The 17,848-nt window shown below is 41.4% G+C and overlaps 1 protein-coding gene across 2 annotated transcripts in view; it reads right to left on the bottom strand.

Annotated features, from left to right (window-relative positions):
* Positions 1-1,608: 1,608 nt before the first annotated feature.
* Positions 1,609-17,848, bottom strand: part of eprs1 (glutamyl-prolyl-tRNA synthetase 1) — a 39,455-nt gene continuing 23,215 nt past the window's right edge. The window contains exons 18-35 of one of the 2 annotated variants that reach the window (XM_038274432.1): positions 17,210-17,389; positions 16,941-17,120; positions 16,458-16,679; positions 14,308-14,529; positions 12,330-12,551; positions 9,852-10,141; positions 7,945-7,996; positions 7,647-7,856; positions 7,315-7,387; positions 7,153-7,232; positions 6,960-7,061; positions 6,725-6,880; positions 5,158-5,355; positions 4,909-5,082; positions 3,291-3,451; positions 3,079-3,157; positions 2,502-2,566; positions 1,609-2,345 (exon numbers count right to left, since the gene is read on the bottom strand). In XM_038274432.1, coding sequence (XP_038130360.1) covers positions 2,195-2,345; positions 2,502-2,566; positions 3,079-3,157; positions 3,291-3,451; positions 4,909-5,082; positions 5,158-5,355; positions 6,725-6,880; positions 6,960-7,061; positions 7,153-7,232; positions 7,315-7,387; positions 7,647-7,856; positions 7,945-7,996; positions 9,852-10,141; positions 12,330-12,551; positions 14,308-14,529; positions 16,458-16,679; positions 16,941-17,120; positions 17,210-17,389 — 2,817 coding nt within the window. In that variant the 3' untranslated portion in view covers positions 1,609-2,194. The remainder of the gene's footprint in view (positions 2,346-2,501; positions 2,567-3,078; positions 3,158-3,290; positions 3,452-4,908; positions 5,083-5,157; positions 5,356-6,724; positions 6,881-6,959; positions 7,062-7,152; positions 7,233-7,314; positions 7,388-7,646; positions 7,857-7,944; positions 7,997-9,851; positions 10,142-12,329; positions 12,552-14,307; positions 14,530-16,457; positions 16,680-16,940; positions 17,121-17,209; positions 17,390-17,848) is intronic. The other variant, XM_038274433.1, reaches the window with a different exon arrangement.

A 17,848-nucleotide genomic window follows, 5' to 3' on the forward strand; every position in this document is an offset into this window, starting at 1 on the left:
GGGTTAATCCCGGTGAACGAGAGGGCTCCGCCTAAGGGTGGGGGGACGGGTTCTGACTGTTGTCTGTGCTAACGGGCCAAACAACAGTTCAGATTACCCACCCTTCTTGGAGTCCTTAGAGGGAGAACTGGAGGGTGCTCCTCCTGGGGACTCCCTTGTTCTGCTGGGAGACTTCAACGCTCACGTGGGCAATGACAGTGAGACCTGGAGGGGCATGGTTGGGAGGAATGGTCGCCCCGATCTGAACTCGAGTGGTGTTCTGTTGTTGGACTTCTGTGCTCGTCATGGATTGTCCATAACGAACACCATGTTCAAGCATAAGGGTGTCCATATGTGGTAAAAAATAAAAAAAGAGTTAAAATGCAAAACAAATGAGTGTGCCCCATCTACAGAGACTAGTAGAACAATTTCACACTGATTTTGGGTCAATAGGTCACATGACCTGGGAGCTATTGACCAAAAATACTCAATTTTAACTTAAAAAATTGGTTAAAAAAAATAAAAAAAAAGAATTAAAATGAAAAACAAATGAGTGTACCCCATCTACAGAGACTAGTAGAACAATTTCACTCTGATTTTGGGTCAATAGGTCACATGACCTGGGAGCTATTGACCAAAAATACTAAATTTTAACTAAAAAAATTGCTAAAAAATAAAAAAAAGAATTAAAATGAAAATCAAATGAGTGTGCCCCATCTACAGAGACTAGTAGAACAATTTCCAAGTGATTTTGCATCAATAGGTCACATGATCTGGGAGCTATTGACCAAAAATACTCAATTTTAACTTAAAAAATTGCTAAAAAATAAAAAAAAGAGTTAAAATGAAAAACAAATGAGTGTGCCCCATCTACAGAGACTAGTAAAACAATTTCACACTGATTTTGCATCAATAGGTCACATGACCTGGGAGCTATTGACCAAAAATACTCAATTTTAACTTAAAAAATTGGTAAAAAAAAAAAAAAACTATCTCATTATAATGAGATAGTATCTCATTATAATGAGATACTATCTCATTATATTGAGTTACTATCTCATTATAATGAGATACTATCTCATTATATTGAGTTACTATCTCATTATATTGATAGTTTTTTTTTTTTTTTTTTTACAGAGTGGCGGAAACGGGCTTCCATAAAAACAGATGACTAAACTTTACAAAGCTACAAGAAATTAGGGAGACATTTAAAATAATAAAAATATTGATTTTACCGTAATAAAGCACTCATTATCACAGTGGTTTATTTTCCCCTTGACTTAGACACTTTATCATTTTATAGAGTGTATACAAATGAAATTTCGTTTTGTACAGCTTCCTTTACAATTCCATTCCTCCTGTTTAACTAGACTCAGACTATATGTTTTGCTTTTTATAGTTTCTTAATTTAAAGCGCCTTATGGTTCAGATAAGACACATTCCATAAGTGCTCACAAGAACACTTAATCACTGTTCTGCCAATGGCAGGAAGCCATAAAGTATTACACACATATAATAAAGCAAAGTTTTGGAAATATATCAAAAATTGACTCCACCTACATTAGTCTCCCAATGAGGCTTTTATTGACACCGGGACTAATGACCCCAACTTATAAGGAACACATGACATTTTGCTGTGGAAATTGTTTTTATTATACAGACTGCAAAGACATGTTGTATGACCAAAGTTGTAGGCAGCTACATAGTTGACTTTTCACCATATCGCTATTTCATTTTGTAGGCTTCAGAAGATCCCATTGAACCAACATGATGGAACTGGACAAACAGCAAAGCTGACATACCAGTGGGAATTACACTCCCATTGCAAGTCTTCATGCTCAACATGTTCCTGAGACACTTCATCTGCAAGTTAGAAGTGCAGATTTCCTTTCATTGCTACGTCTTATTTTTAGCGTTTTCCAGATTTCAAAAACCCCCAAACCCCTTACAGTCAGAAGTTATAACCAAAACTTTGACACTCACTAATGGATTCCAGCACAGGGCTCATTGGATACAGTAAAACTTTTATGCCTATTGCAAATTAACATGTTCTAGGTACCCAACTTCCCTTAAATCGTTACAACGTAGAAAACAAATAAAACAGATTTTAAATTTAAACCATACAAGTGACCTCCCCCCGCCCCAAGGCTAAACATGTCAGAAAATGCAGGGCAGCCATTTTTGTTCAAGGACGCAATTTTTACTGGGAAGGTGTTTAGTAGCTGCGTCCAAACAGAGTGTAATACTGTGCAGCCTCCTTGCCGCTGACGCACATCTGTCCCGGCTGAAGGGTCTTGATAGGGGAGAAAGGGATGCACAGGCTTTTAGCTCCCATGGATGGAGCTCCAGGCTCCAGGTCCTGGTCCCTGTGAGGGTGAGAAAAGGTCAACTCTGACTGATCTGACATAAATAAACTAGTTTGAATAAATAATTTAAAAAAAGGATCAATTCTGTAGATTTTCCTAAACAAAAGAAGGAAGTGACTCAGTTCCTGATATACACTCAAAATATCTTGCACATACTTGGCAGTGGTCTTCTTGATCCAATCCTCGCATTCAATTCCTCCACAGAAAGGAATCTGAACAATCTATGAAACAAACAAATGCATCACTGACTGAGGAGGAGGGGGAGACACTTAGTCTTCACATACTTCTAAAATTAAAATCCTGTTACTTTTTTTATTATTATTTTTTAAACGGTTTTCGAAAATGACAAATGTTCGCAACGAATTACAAATATTTCTACAATGGTGCAGCTTCACATATGGAGCCTGCAAAATCTAAGACCAGGGTGGGAAAGGTAGAAAAAAAATAGAACTGAATGAACAGAAAGACAAATAAAGGGTAAAAAAAGGATGGCTGCTTGGTTGATAGGGCAACGAATGGAAGGTTTCATAGAAGAGTTTAGAAGCAAATGGATTAAAAAAAGATGGCAGAAAAACAAATGGACGGGTAGACAGAGGGTTGGATACAAGGAAAAAGGTTTAAAAAACACATATTTCCCTATATATTGAACCAAACCTTAAAGCTCACATATAATTTGTTTCCAGACTGGATAAGAAGTAAAGAAAAGCTTTTACTTTAATCAAGCACAACTCACTTTGCCCTGGTCCAGCTCTTTCTGGAACTCTTCCATTGTGTCTACAGCCACCATGTGAGTTTTCAGGTCGTTTGAAGCTCTGATGAACAAAAATACATTTTTATAGAGGGAATGTAATCTTAAGGAAGGTGAAAAAGTCTAATTCTGAGCTGCTGACACGCTGCATATGTATATTAGTTGTAATGTTGCAGGGGTCCAGTCATGTTCCTTACTTCTTATACAGGTTGTTCTGGATGTCCTCCAACATGCTAAGCAGCTTTTTCTCCACCTCTGCCTCTGGAATTGTCACCTTTGCCCCTGTGTCTCTCCTGACCGCCACGCATTGCTTCTGCTGCATGTCTTTGGGACCCACTTCCAGACGGATGGGAACTCCCTGCACAAAACAAACAGACCAACAGGACATGATTAGCGCCGGTGTAGGTACCAGATCTGTTCAGGTCCTTTGCATGCCAGTGACGTTACGCTACACGATTGGCTGAACATTGCCACATGATGTAAAACAGTGGTTGCCCAGTCAACGATAATAACATGACGCAGTGTCCGTTAGTGTGTCAAATGACCGATTATGTTTTACCTGACCGATAACAAAACTAAAAAAAAAAAATGTTTATGTTGAACAAAGTTACTGTAAGACCGTGGTATAAAGGGGGAGAGCTGGGTAGGGGTGTAGTCAGCTGTGCTCTTTTAGCTCGCTCAGTTAGCTATATTAAGCTACGCTACTTTTGAATTCGTATCAACAACTGTTTGTTTTCTACAAGTAGAATAACTGTTTTCTTCGTCTAAAATCTCTGCAAAAGTCATTTTTTAGGATGTTCCATTTGTCGTCCTCTGCCCTCAGATCTTAATAAAGATTAAAAATAAGCTGAGAGTTTTTTTGTCACGTTGTTAAATAGCAGAGCTCAGTCTTAAGGGCAGATTATACTTCTGCAACCGCATACATCAAATGTCGCTTGGGTCTTGTCGCGATCCAGTTTTGCTGCTATGCTTCTGCACTGTTGGTTTGGAATATCTAGGGACGCACAGCAGTTTCCCGCCAAAGGGGGAGCCTATTTGAGAACTTGCGAGAACTTTGGCGGATGGTTACGAGAACTTCGGCAGGAGTGTTTATTTTCCAAAAGATCAAAGGCGTCTGCAAGATTTCACGGTCACGGAGACGGATCTACAGTTGGTAGACATCGAAAAGGAACAGGTTCTGTTAATGGAAAAGACAAAAGAGGATGCGTAGGTTGTCCCATATAGTTGTTCCTCGGTTTTTAAAAATGGCGCACCCCAACACCGAATCGAGAAGGCTGACCACACAGACAGCCAGAAAGGCATACCAAGGACCAATCACGGCTGCTTTTTGTCTGCACACTTCCGGTTCAGGTCTGCGCGGGTTTGCAACCGTCCGACGCGCAGTCAGGAATTTTTTGAGATGTGCGACGACGGTTGCAGAACCTCTGCATGGGGGGCGTGGTCGCGCACCGAGACAGATTTGACGGTTGCAGAAGCTATGCGTCAGAAGCATGAATTGGCCTTTAGAAGGCAGTACTTTCCTTCAAGACTGACAATGATCGTTTTCGACCTTGAGCTACTTTAGATCGCCAATGAAACGTAAAATAATAGTAAATATAGGTAATAACCTGTTGAAACTCCAAAAGAGATTCAATCCTTAAGAAAAAGGTGCAAAACAGTTTGTCCAAGTGGACTTGCCATATATTGACGTCATAAGAAGGGGCGGGGCCCCGTGCAGATCTGGTACCAACACCAGTTGAACTATTTGATAGTTTACAGAATAGCTACTTCTTTTTTCTCATTGCTAATTGTTTTAAAATTAAGATGATCAAAAACCTTTAGCTCCCAGTGGTTAAACTTCCATCCTGGAGAGTAGTTGTCTCGAAGGTCAGTCTTCACTCTGACGCCAGCCTCCAGCAGCCTCCTCAGGTATTTGGAGCATTGAGCCAAAAGGGCCTCCTTATCCTGCTCCGACAGGGAAGCAGTGATCCCGCAGGGAATGATGACAACCTGAGGACAACAGATTCGTCACTTTATTTCCGTTAGTAAATCTCATTAGTGCATTTAGCTTCTGTGTGACCGTACCTGTAGGCAGGCCACCCTGGGTGGAAGTACGAGTCCCATGTTGTCTCCGTGAACCATAGTGAGCACACCGATGGTCCTGGTTGTGATGCCCCAGGAGTTCTGGAAGGCCAGCTGCTTTTCACCCGGCTTCTTGGGGTCCTCAAACACAATCTCAAACATCTTGGAGAAATTTTGACCCAGATGGTGAGATGTAGCACCCTGTATGAACAAAGAAAACAATTATACATTCTTTCTGCTTCCCCACAGGGAGTTTGAATGGTTCCAGAATAGACAGCAAGTCCGGAGTGAGCCACGTTTCTGGGAAACATCATGCTCCGATCCTGATATTCCCAATCGCATCATGTCAACCCATGTTTATTTACTAGGGTCATTCCCCAAGTTAACTGAGCATCTAAATAGCTATAAATGTCTTCTTTACACACTTTTTTTTTTTTTTTTTTTTTTTTTTTTTTTTTTTTTTTCAGCTGCCCCCGAAAAAATCATTTAAACTATTCAGACTCCTGGACAGACTTTTTTTTTTTGGGTTTTGATGCACTGACCTTATGTATATTTTAAGCTTAACATCCCGTAAAAGGGTGTGGAGATCAAAGATTAATGAAAAAAAAAAAAAAAGTAAAAAGATGGGTTAATTGATATTTATCACCGCAGTGACATGTTTTACTGATGTTGTTTGCCCCAAATTTATGTAATAAACCAACATAAAGTAGTGCTTATTTTTAAGGTGAGCAGAAAATTATATTTCTTTTTTTTTTATAAACAGAAATCTGAAAAGTGCGTCCTTAATTGGATAGAGCAAACCCTGTAAATCAGCTGCAAGTTTTAAGGTTGTTTTTTTGTAAATTAAAAATGTTTGTCCATTCCTCTTTGCAAATCAGTTGAAGCTCAGTCAGACTAAATGTAGTGTGTCTCAATTATTTCAAGAGTTTCCACAGAATTTCTACTCCACTGACTTTAGTGTGAATAATATGGCCTTATTTCTGCTCTGGTTTTCTAAATGGGACGGAGCAAACAAGGCAGTAGAGACTGACATTTTTTCGGGAATCCCACAGGTCACGGGATTCCCGTGGGATGGGAGTCAGTATTAGTAGCGATCACGTGATTGGGACGGTACAGGATTAAACATTAACGGGAGCAGACGGGAGCAGGAGCAAACCAATAATAACTAAAAAAAACTAGGATCGATGCCAAAAAATAAAAAAAAATACAAAGAGAAAAAATCCAGTACTGGCGCCGCCATTTTGTAGTTTTTTTTCCTTGAAGCCTACACTATAATGCGAGTCAAAAAAACTACATGACCCGAAAACCAACAGTGCTTCCGCTCTGAGTTTTTCACCCGCGCTCAAAAACAACAAGAATGGGAGTGGTGCAGGAACGAGAGTCATTCTGAATGGGAGCGGGATGGGAGTGGGAGTAATTTCACCAGGAGTGGAACGGGACAGGATTTAGATTTCTACTCTGGCCCGGGATCGGGACGGGACACCATTTTTTTCTGTGGGAGTGGGACGGGACAGGAGTGAAAATCCACTCCCGTGTCAGTCTCTACAGGGCAGGCAGGCCAGCGTATTACCTGAATGGCTCGGCCGCTGGCAGAGATAAAGGCCTCCACTGTGGTTGTGTAATCTCCTCCAGCGAACTTCTCCTTCTCCGTCTTCCTCCCCTTCACCACGGGGATAGCCATCAGCTCTTCATACACCCTGGCGTACAAATCCAGGATCTGCAGCACCTACAGAAGAGCCAAAAAGGAAAATGTCAACCAGTCCTCCCATGGTGCCGTGGATTAGGAGGGGCGTCCCTTCTGATACCTCCTCCGCCGCCTCCTCCTTCGTGGCAAACGCTGTGTGTCCCTCCTGCCAGAGGAACTCTCTGGTCCTCAGGAAAGGCTGGGGGTGTTTAAATTCCCATCTCTAAAGGGTGACATGGAGAAATGTTAAAATACGAAAGCTCTGTGCACCGATCAGCTTGCACTAATAGGGAAGGTGAGTTTTATTTACTCACCACGACGTTGCACCACTGGTTGAGTTTGATGGGCAGATCTCGGTGAGACTGGACCCATTTAGCGTAAGCCGGATACATCACTGCCATGAAGAAAAACGGAGAAAATCAGCAGCAGCTTCATTAAAACCACGCAGAGCATCAAATGCAGGCGCTGGGACGGACCTGTTTCACTGGTGGGTCGGACAGCGATGGGCTCAGCCAGCTCGGTCTTTCCTGAACGAGTTACCCAGGCAACCTGAAGACATGACACCATTACAAACACATTTCTATATCCGTAATAGTGTTATTTTGCAAAAATATGCACACGATTAAACCACTCTAGGGTTTTATTTTCTTACTAGCGGCTTTCATTCTTTTTTATTCTTATGATTATAACTGCATAAACAGGCCAATTCAATCTATCCAGGTAGAATTAATCTTTGCAGAGTCCCGCTCTGCATCATTTTAAGTAATTCAACTAGTTATACTTCTGATTTGTCTTTTTTCAGGATTACCTCAGGAGCAAAATCTTCAATGTGAGACTTTTCCTTCTCCAAGGCAGCTTGTGAAACAAACATAGGGAAGTAGCAGTTCTCCACACCCAGTTTTTTTATCTCCCTGTCAAAGAAGTCTTTAATTGCCTCCCATATGGAGTAGGACCAGGGCCGCAGCACATAGCAGCCGCTCACGTCGTAATACTCAATCATCTCTGCTTTCGTGATGACCTGGAATATAAACGTGTATATCATTAGGAGTTTGGGGGAGAGTTTTATTCCAAGAGATTGAAATTAACATGGAGAACAGGAAACTCACCTGAGAGTACCAGTCAGCAAGATTCTCCTCTTTCTTTGCCTCCAAACCCAACCTGAGAGGGGAAAAAAACATTTAGTCCTTGAATGCAGCATTAAAGCACCCAGAGATCCATTGAGTTTTAAGTATTAGGGCATTCTCTGTTGAAAATGCTGCATATTTGTGAGATAAAAGACTTAAAATCATTGGCTTAAACTCACAAACACATTCACAGGTACTTTACTTCATGCAATCCATGATGCAGAAAAACAATGCAACTCAATACAAGTTAGACGTTTGCAGCAAACTCACAAAACAAAACACCAATTTCAGGCGTTTTCTGTTTTGAGGAACAAAATTTTTCCTACTTTTCACATCTTAAACAGTCACATTTTTTAAAGGTTTATTTACTGACCTGGTTTTCTGATCAACATTACAAAGAAGGGAATCTTTCTTAACTCTATATCACTGGAAAAACTATCTAGAAATAAGTAAAAATTTCTTGAATTAAGTGTATTTACCCTTAATTTGAGAAGGTAAATGAGATAGTTTGCCAATGGAATGAGTAATTTTACTCTTAAAGTAAGATAATTAGATCATATGCACTTGAAATAAGACAAAGCAATTGTGTTATTCTAAGTGTAAGTTGTCTTGTTCCATTGGAGAAATGTATCTTTTACCTCCTCAATCCAAAAACAAATGTATATATTTTAAGAAAAAAATTACTTATCTAGATTTAAAAAAAAATTCCTGTGAGGCAGAGGCTGGTATGAGAATATGTAATATAACCGACAGTAAGACTACATACCTCCTGTTAATATAACAAAAACATATGTATTTTAAAGCTTTTTAGATGTCGTTTCTTTGCAGAAATATCCCATTTTGCTGTTCACATTCTTATAAAACAACCCCAGCCATGAGCTTAGTAGCAGAGCTGGCAGCCATTTTCTTAAGAACAAATCACTCATATTTTGCTAACTATGCTTCCTGTTAAAATGACTTTAAACAGCAGAAATGATAAAAACTTTTCTGTGGTTTGGAAACGCTAAGCTAAGAGTTAAGGTTCTGTTGGGATCACTCTTTATTGCAAGTGAAGCTAACCTCGTTGATTACCAACAATGGTTGATAATCATTCAAAATGGGAACTCTCTAATCGTTTTGCCATCAAAGAGTGTCCTGCTTCTACTATGAGCAAAGACTAAAAATGCTCTCTGGCAGCTTGATTGCTGATGATCACAATTTGTTTTGAAGAAAGCTGGGCTGCTGCAGGTTAGAGAAACTAAATCAATATCAAACCGGTGCATCTCGACCGAAAGAACACAGAATTAGTAGTGCAGTAAGACAACAAAGCCTGTAATCTGGAGGATAAAAAGCAGACCACAAGCTACGACGATGCATATTAGAACCAGAAGGGTTCTGACTCACCGATCCGACAACAGAAAATCCCTCCTCAGTCACTGAATCACAGCAGCCTGTTGTTCTCCTTAAGAGATTCGTATCCTGTGTCCTTTTTTAATGAATGCCAGCACTGCTCTACAGCAATGCACTAAACTATGGAGGACTCAATTCACACCGACCTCTGACAAGGTGACTAAACATTCAGACTTTTTATTGGCCAAGTCCTTCCAACTCTGAAGCCAAATTAATACAGAAGATCAAGTAGCTTTAGACAATCAGTTTACAGCAGAACATCTGGAGCATAATGAACCACACAGCTCTACACCTTTCACTAGGGTCAGACATTTAAGTTTGTTTTGTTTAAATGTTGATGTAACACCTGTAGATATGAAAAGTAAACATTTTGTTCCTCATTTTCCTGTAAATTACATGTTTTATTAATAATATGCTAAATTCAAATTCCAGTTTTGCAGTCCAGGTTTCTCTTAATTGTGTTTTAGAGCTTCTCTCTCCTTTGGTCATCCTTTTCTCACCGTGTCTGTTTCTTGGGGCCTTGTCCCTCTCCTGCACCTCCTGCTCCAGCCGATGACTCCTTTCCTTGACCTCCTGATGACTCCTTTCCTTTACCTCCCTTGTCTCCTTTCCCTTTCTTCCCTCCTCCTCCTCCTCCCTGTTTCTCTGACTTGTTCTCCCTCTCCTTACGGTTCTTGTCTTCCCCCCCAGAGGCTCCAGCAGCAGCAGCTGGTTTGTAGTCCTCTCCAGTCAGGGACTTATACTTGCTCTTCAGGTCCAGCAGAGTCTTTACAGCTTCATCCACCTGTTCCTGAAACAGCGTTACACAGGGATTAAAAAAAAAAAAAAAAAAATCCTGAGCCTGAACAGGCAAGAAACTCATATTTAACTTTTTTTTTAATTTTTTATACCTTACAGGCTAGACAATGTTTCAAATTTGAAATAAATCAATGAAAGCTAATATCGTTAATAATTTTATTTGAGAAACAACAGCAAATAACAGAAATAGAAAAGTTTTACTCCACCTATTCCTATTAAAACCTCATTCACTGAAAAATAATATTACCCCTGCGTAGGGCTGGACGATATAGAAAAAAAGCTTATCGATAAAAAAAAATGCATATTGATCGATATCGATAATTATTGAAAAGATTTGAAACCATATTTTATGTGCAGCTCTGCCTGGACATTTTATGATATTGCTAAATGATTTAATTTTAATAAAGAACACAAACACAGACTTCCAATTAAATCTTTATTTAACCAACTTTTTTAACCATAACAGAATTGTTTTAAAGAAAAATAACTTAAGAGACATGAGTTATGTTATTAAAACTGACAAAGAATAAACTAAAGTGACCAAAATAAATATAACAAATAAATGGACCCCCCACCCCACCCCCCACCCCCGCTGCCCCCATTCTTCTAAGCTGAATCTGGTTCAGCTTAGTTTCCTGCTTTAACCGGAGTTAGTACTTTGAAGTTGCTGGCACCTCTGCATTTTTCTCTCAAGTGTTACTACTAATTGGAACTACGTGGGAAACTGCCCAAAACTGAAAATATATATATATTTTCCCGAAGATTCCTCGGAGGAGAGCCGCGCCGGGGCCTACACAGCTCGTACTCCTGCGGGTGTGAGCGGCTGAGATGAAAAAAAAAAAAAAAAAAAAGTTGGTTGTGTTATCAGACTTCGTTTTCACTGGTTCCCGACACGTTTTACAGATGACTGTGGTTTGTTTTTTGTCCGACTTGCCATGACCGAAATACTTCCATACTGGCGAACTACAAAAACCCTTCTTTGGAACAATTTCATCCGCCTCTCCTTGCTGCGACATCTTCATGTGCTCTGTGTTGTGGTTTGAGAGGGCGGCGCTTTGTGATGGCGTGCCTGGGTCCGCGATTGTGATTGGTTGGGAGGAAGTAGTGTCTAGCATAAACCTACATGCTAGGCTACAATGAGAAGGAAGGAAAACTGCGTTTTTTTATCGAACTTTTATCGAGCCTATTTTTTTCTATTGCGCCACACGTCTATCGATCGATATATATCGTTATTGAATTATCGCCCAGCCCTACCCCTGCGTTATAGATTCTGCAAGGTTTTGCATCAAAAATACTGCACAAAATCAGTGCAATGAGTGCAATGCAATACCTCGGCTCCAGACGTCCCCGCCCCCTCCACAGACGCTCTGCTGCACCTCCCCAAAATTGTAGCTGACCGCAGACAGTGCCGCAGACAGGAGGCCGGCTTGTTTTGTTTTTATGACCGAAATTGTGGAAAACGACTTGTGAAGTTTGACCCGCTAGAAGAGCGAGGTGTGCGAGAATGCTGGGACCCTTTTTCCACCTGGACCCCGCTATTTTTCGCCATCATGTCCCTCCATCGCCGGACTAAACTTGCCCCCACCTTCTCATCGCCTCGGCCGTATCTAGACCCACAGCGTGTAGCACAGACCACGTCTCAATACTGAGCATAAATCAAATGTCTTTGTCAAGCTCACTGTGACACACTGCTGAAAGAGTATAACCAGGAAGCGCGGTAGGAGGGCAAAATAGGTTTAGTGCCACCGCAGCACGGGAGGAAGAATTATGCCCAGGAGCAAATGGATAAAAATAGACCGGAGGAAAAAAACAAAAACATGAATCGATACTCGATACATGTGTCGATGCATCGGATCGTCAGTTGTTGGATCGATGCATCGATACAAAACTATTATTTACAACCCTAATATATATAAATAAAATGTTTCAGACCCCACCTTTGCTACCATTGGCTGACAAACGCAAGAGGGATTTCGATTGACTTTTTAAAATTTATTTATCGTCAATTTATTTTCAAGTAAATTTTTTTTACGTAATCGATACGAGACGGAAATCCGGCCTAGGGTCAGAGTGCTTTAATCCCTGGTTACATTCCTACCCTGGAGCTGGTTTGATTAGATTGAACCCTTTAGCTGTTCATTTCCCATCTGGGATGTAAAATAATGCAATCGTATTTTTACCTTAGCGGCCTTCTCTGTCTTCAGTTTCCTAACCAACTCTCCCTGCTGGGCCACCTGTGAGTGGAGCTCCTGAGCTTGCGGTGAATTGCTGGGTTGGGCGGAGGCATTGCTGGCTTTAGTCTGAGCTGGGTTAGCTGAGCCTGGCTTGTAGTCCTGTCCAGTCTGCTGCTTGTACTCTGCCTTCAGAGCCAGGAGCTGTTTCACAGCCCCGTCAATCTGGTCCTGAGCAAAGGTCAGAAAACATTTAATGACATCAACGTCACAATAGATAAAAAGTAAAAGAGAAAAAAAAATACATAAGATAAAAGAAAGATTTCTTGGGGCATATATTCACCTTGCAACAAGACAAGAACAATAAATATGTAGCGTGGAGCAAAAGGAGATTAGTTCAGATCAAAGCATATTTATGTATTAGAATGGCCTAGTCAAAGTCTTTGCTTTTATTCAGTTTGACTTAAAACCTTCAATAAGCAGACACTGAATATCCTTATCTTAAATCAAAGTATTGAATGAAGTATAATTAAGCCAAAAACACACCAGACTTGTTCTATATCTATGACTCAACATTTTCTAACCTACTGTTGCCTCCCTTTGACCTTTTAAGTAGACCTGACATCCTGTTGGTCAGTCATATAAAACCTCCACTGATATACACTATATTGCCAAAAGTATTTGCTCACCCATCCAAATTATTGGAATCAGGTGTTCCAATCACTTCCATGGCCACAGGTGTATAAATTCAAGCACCTAGGCATGCAGACTGTTTTTACAAACATTTGTGAAAGAATGGGTCGCTCTCAGGAGCTCAGTGAATTCCAGCGTGGAACTGTGATAGGATGCCACCTGTGCAACAAATCCAGTCGTGAAATTTCCTCGCTCCTAAATATTCCACAGTCAACTGTCAGCTGTATTATAAGAAAATGGAAGTGTTTGGGAACGACAGCAACTCAGCCACGAAGTGGTAGGCCACGTAAACTGACGGAGCGGGGTCAGCGGATGCTGACGCGCATAGTGCGAAGAGGTCGCCAACTTTCTGCAGAGTCAATCACTACAGACCTCCAAACTTCATGTGGCCTTCAGATTAGCTCAAGAACAGTGCGCAGAGAGCTTCATGGAATGGGTTTCCATGGTCGAGCAGCTGCATCCAAGCCATACATCACCAAGTGCAATGCAAAGCGTCGGATGCGGTGGTGTAAAGCACGCCGCCACTGGACTCTAGAGCAGTGGAGACGCGTTCTCTGGAGTGACGAATCGCGCTTCTCCATCTGGCAATCTGATGGACGGGTCTGGGTTTGGCGGTTGCCAGGAGAACGGTACTTGTCTGACTGCATTGTGCCAAGTGTAAAGTTTGGTGGAGGGGGGATTATGGTGTGAGGTTGTTTTTCAGGAGCTGGGCTTGGCCCCTTAGTTCCAGTGAAAGGAACTCTGAATGCTTCAGCATACCAAGACATTTTGGACAATTCCATGCTCCCAACTTTGTGGGAACAGTTTGGAGCTGGCCCCTTCCTCTTCCAACATGACTGTGCACCAGTGCACAAAGCAAGGTCCATAAAGACATGGATGACAGAGTCTGGTGTGGATGAACTTGACTGGCCTGCACAGAGTCCTGACCTCAACCCGATAGAACACCTTTGGGATGAATTAGAGCGGAGACTGAGAGCCAGGCCTTCTCGTCCAACATCAGTGTGCGACCTCACAAATGCGCTTCTGGAAGAATGGTCAAAAATTCCCATAAACACACTCCTAAACCTTGTGGACAGCCTTCCCAGAAGAGTTGAAGCTGTTCTAGCTGCAAAGGGTGGACCGACGTCATATTGAACCCTATGGATTAGGAACGGGATGTCACTTAAGCTCATATGTGAGTCAAGGCAGGTGAGCAAATACTTTTGGCAATATAGTGTATGTGGTTTTGATGTCACAAACAGCTAGGAATAAATCACTATGTAATGGTGAAGATGTGCGAAATGTAAAAACTTACTTTAGGGGCCTTTTCAGCCTTCAGCTTCCTGACCATCTCTCCCTGCTCTGCTACCTTCTCATACAGGCCAGAGGCAGCAGGGGCAGCCGGGTTGGTGCTACTCTGGGTTGGGGCGGTGGTCTTCTGAGCGGGTGCTGCCCCCGGCTTGTAGTCCTGCCCTGTGGCCTGTTTGTACTCTTCTTTCAGAGTGAGCAGCTGTTTAACAGCTGCATCAATCTTGTCCTGCAGAAACACCAAGAAGCAAACCCACATATTTATCGCCTCCGTCTGACCATTAATGCAAATGGCGAACTCAAAAACTTTACCTGCATAAATCTTACTTTCAGCAATACTGATCACATGATCATTGTTTCACTTATTTTAGCACCAAATCAAAACTGATTAGTTGATTTGGCATTTTACCAAAGAAACAACTTAGCCCGTTTATATTTACAAATCAAAAGCATTTATTTATAGTTTGGTATCACCTCCTTTATCGGACTGAAACGTATTAATCCCATTTGTAAATGGGTTTTCCATAGGAAGAAACCCAGCAGGCTGTATCCGTTTAATTACCATCACCCCATGTAGCTCCAGTTTTTAACCTCACAGCAATCCCTCATAATGAGCAAAAATCTGTTTATTCCATGTGCGTTGACTACAGTACTTTGACAGGTAGCGGGGTAAAGTCGGTTTCCTGCTGATGCAACCGATTAAAGGAATGAAACTTCCAGTCCTAGTAAATGGTATGTGGGTTCTTATTAAGATTATTATTCTTATTCTTATCGATACTCGAATACTGAAAGTCTTGATAATCAAAAACTGTATTTGGATACAATGCTAATTTGGCCTGGTATGAATACTAAGTGCTTGCATCTTTTTGCTAGTGTTAATTTAAGACTTAGGGATTATTTGCACAATAAAAGAATATCCTAGACTACCTTAAAAACGGCCAAATTTGATCATATTGTGGCCATTTATTTTGCATTTGTCTGCCACACATACCTAGCATCTGTGATGTGTTGAGAAAGCATGGGCCACGTCCAGATTTTCATGTTAATAAAAATTTTTTTGATGCCTTTACAGCATCCTCACCTGCATTTTTTTATGAGCATAGGGGGTGCGATTCCTTTCTTTTTTTTAAGCGTGCTCTCATCTCATCTCATCACTAAGACTAAGAAAGTGGAGCACATCACCCCACTTCTAAAGTCCTTACACTGGCTCCCTGTATCTCTGAGAATAGACTTTAAAATACTTCTGTTAGTCTATAAATCTCTGAATGGCTGAGCACCTAAATACATCACAGACTTGCTATCAGTGTATCAACCCTCCAGACCACTCAGGTCTTCTGGCTCCAGCCTGCTCTGCATACCTAGAACCAGAACTAAACATGGAGAAGCAGCATTTAGTTCCTATGCTCCACTTATCTGGAACAAACTTCCAGAAAACTGTAAAAGTGCGGAAAGCCTGAGTTCCTTTAAATCAAGACTAAAAACACATTTGTTTAGGATTGCTTTCGACTGTTCTAGTTAAACAGTTGAACTGAAACACATTTTAATATGTTATTCTTTTTTGTTTCTGCATTTTTTTTTTTTTTCCTACTTGCTTTGATTCTCTTTTATCTTCCTGTATTTTAATCATGTAAAGCACTTTGCATTGTGTTTCTACTGAATTGTGCTATACAAATAAATTTGCCTTGCCTTGCCTCATCTGTCGGGGGCTGCAGCATGTTCACAAGCCTCGGTGAGCCGATGAACGCCTTAAAGTCGCAGGGTTCATGTATTTAAAAACAGTTTCTGCAGCCGTTACTCTTTAAAAATCAGGGCAAAATTTCATTGTAATTCTAAAAGTTTCAGGATAACCAGCATCTGTGCAGAAACACTATGGAAAGGAATACCAAATGTCAGTCAAAGGGCAGATACGCCCATAAAAAAAATGTTTTTTTTGCTTAATTTTTTAGCAAAAGGCCCATTATGCTGAATTTCCATGCAGAGAACCCTGCTTTGAGTATTTGTCCCAATGGTGTCGAAAATGGGATCAAGTATTGAATGTTTTTCTGCCTATTGGTAGAATTTTAATCTGCAGTACCTCACTGCAGCGCGCTTTATCCTTCCCTAGCAATGAGCACCAAGATCTTTTTATTCAGAATTCAGTTTGTTCCATCTGGATACCTTGGGGGCTTTTTCAGACTTCAGTTTCCTCACAACTTCACCCTGAAGTGCGACACGCTCATACAGCCCAGTGGAAGAAGAGGAGGAAGAGGAAGAAGAGGTCCCAGTGGTCACAGCAGAGGAAGTGGGTGTTCCCATCCCCGGTTTGTAATCCTGACCAGTGAGCTTTTTAAACTCAGTCTTGAGAGCGAGGAGCTGCTTCACCGCAGCGTCAATCTGGTCCTGGTACCAGTGACAACATATTTTAGAACCACAGCTGCTTATGATTAATCTTCACTCTCATGCAAACGCAACAGAAAGACGAACGGCGGCTCGACAAGTCAGGAGGGGCGAGCAGATGACTGACAAAACTGAAGATGACTGGACATGCGATGAGGACATGAAGGCAGCAGGACAAATCTGACTCGGTGATTTGGGATGAAAGCAAAAACAGATGTAGAAACAAACAGATATGAGCATTAGGTAGAATATGATGTCCTGTACCTTCGGTGCCTTCTCGGCTTTCAGTTGCCTCACCAGCTCCCCCTGCTGGGCAACACGGGTGTACGGACAAGAGGATGGCTCTGATGCCGGAGCCGTGGAGGTAGATGCTGTATCTGGTGCAGAGGTGGGTGGACTCATGCCTGGTTTGTAGTCTACACCTGTCTGCTGTTTAAACTGGGCCTGAAACAGCATTGTTTACAAGGTGATATTTCTGAAAACTTCCACACCTCCCTTGGTTATTTCAGGTTTTTCTGGCAACGCTGGAATACCTTCAGAGAGAGGAGCTGCTGAACGGCCTTATCCACTTCCTCCTTGGGGGCCTTAGCCGCCTTAAGGTTACGAACAGCTTCACCTTGTGCTACAATACTGGAGAAGAGGTCAGCTGCTGAGGCGGGGGTTGATGCAGGAGCAGAAGCAGAGGTCGAAGGAGCCTTGGTTGCCTTAGCAACCTAACAAAAGGAAAAAGCAGGAAATGAATTATTGCAGGACATCTTTTTCCTTTTTTAAGTGGCTTTTTCTGGTTTCCTCGTGTTTAAAGCGTCGCACAGATTTCCCACTGAAACACACATATGAAACTGTGCAAACACACAGATCTCAGCACATTTCCTCTCTACATCCAAACAACCTGAAGTTCGGCACCAATGAGGAAATACCAGAAATCCTCCCATAAAACATATTTCATATGTTACAAAAAAACCAAATCCACATTAATTTGCAAAATCTGATTCTTACACAATACTTTCTTCGATCAGGCAGTATTATATAATTCAACAAAGCGCGGGAAAAAGGGCGAGGCATCCAGATAAACTCAGACTGGCATCACAGATTAGGACTACAATCATTGTTTAACCAAGATTTTCATCTTCAGGAACATCTGTAAAAAAAATAATAAAATAAAAACGACGTAG

This window comes from Cyprinodon tularosa, unplaced genomic scaffold (genome assembly GCF_016077235.1).
Source record: "Cyprinodon tularosa strain WSP-4 unplaced genomic scaffold, ASM1607723v1 ctg916, whole genome shotgun sequence".
Classification (NCBI taxonomy): domain Eukaryota; kingdom Metazoa; phylum Chordata; class Actinopteri; order Cyprinodontiformes; family Cyprinodontidae; genus Cyprinodon; species Cyprinodon tularosa.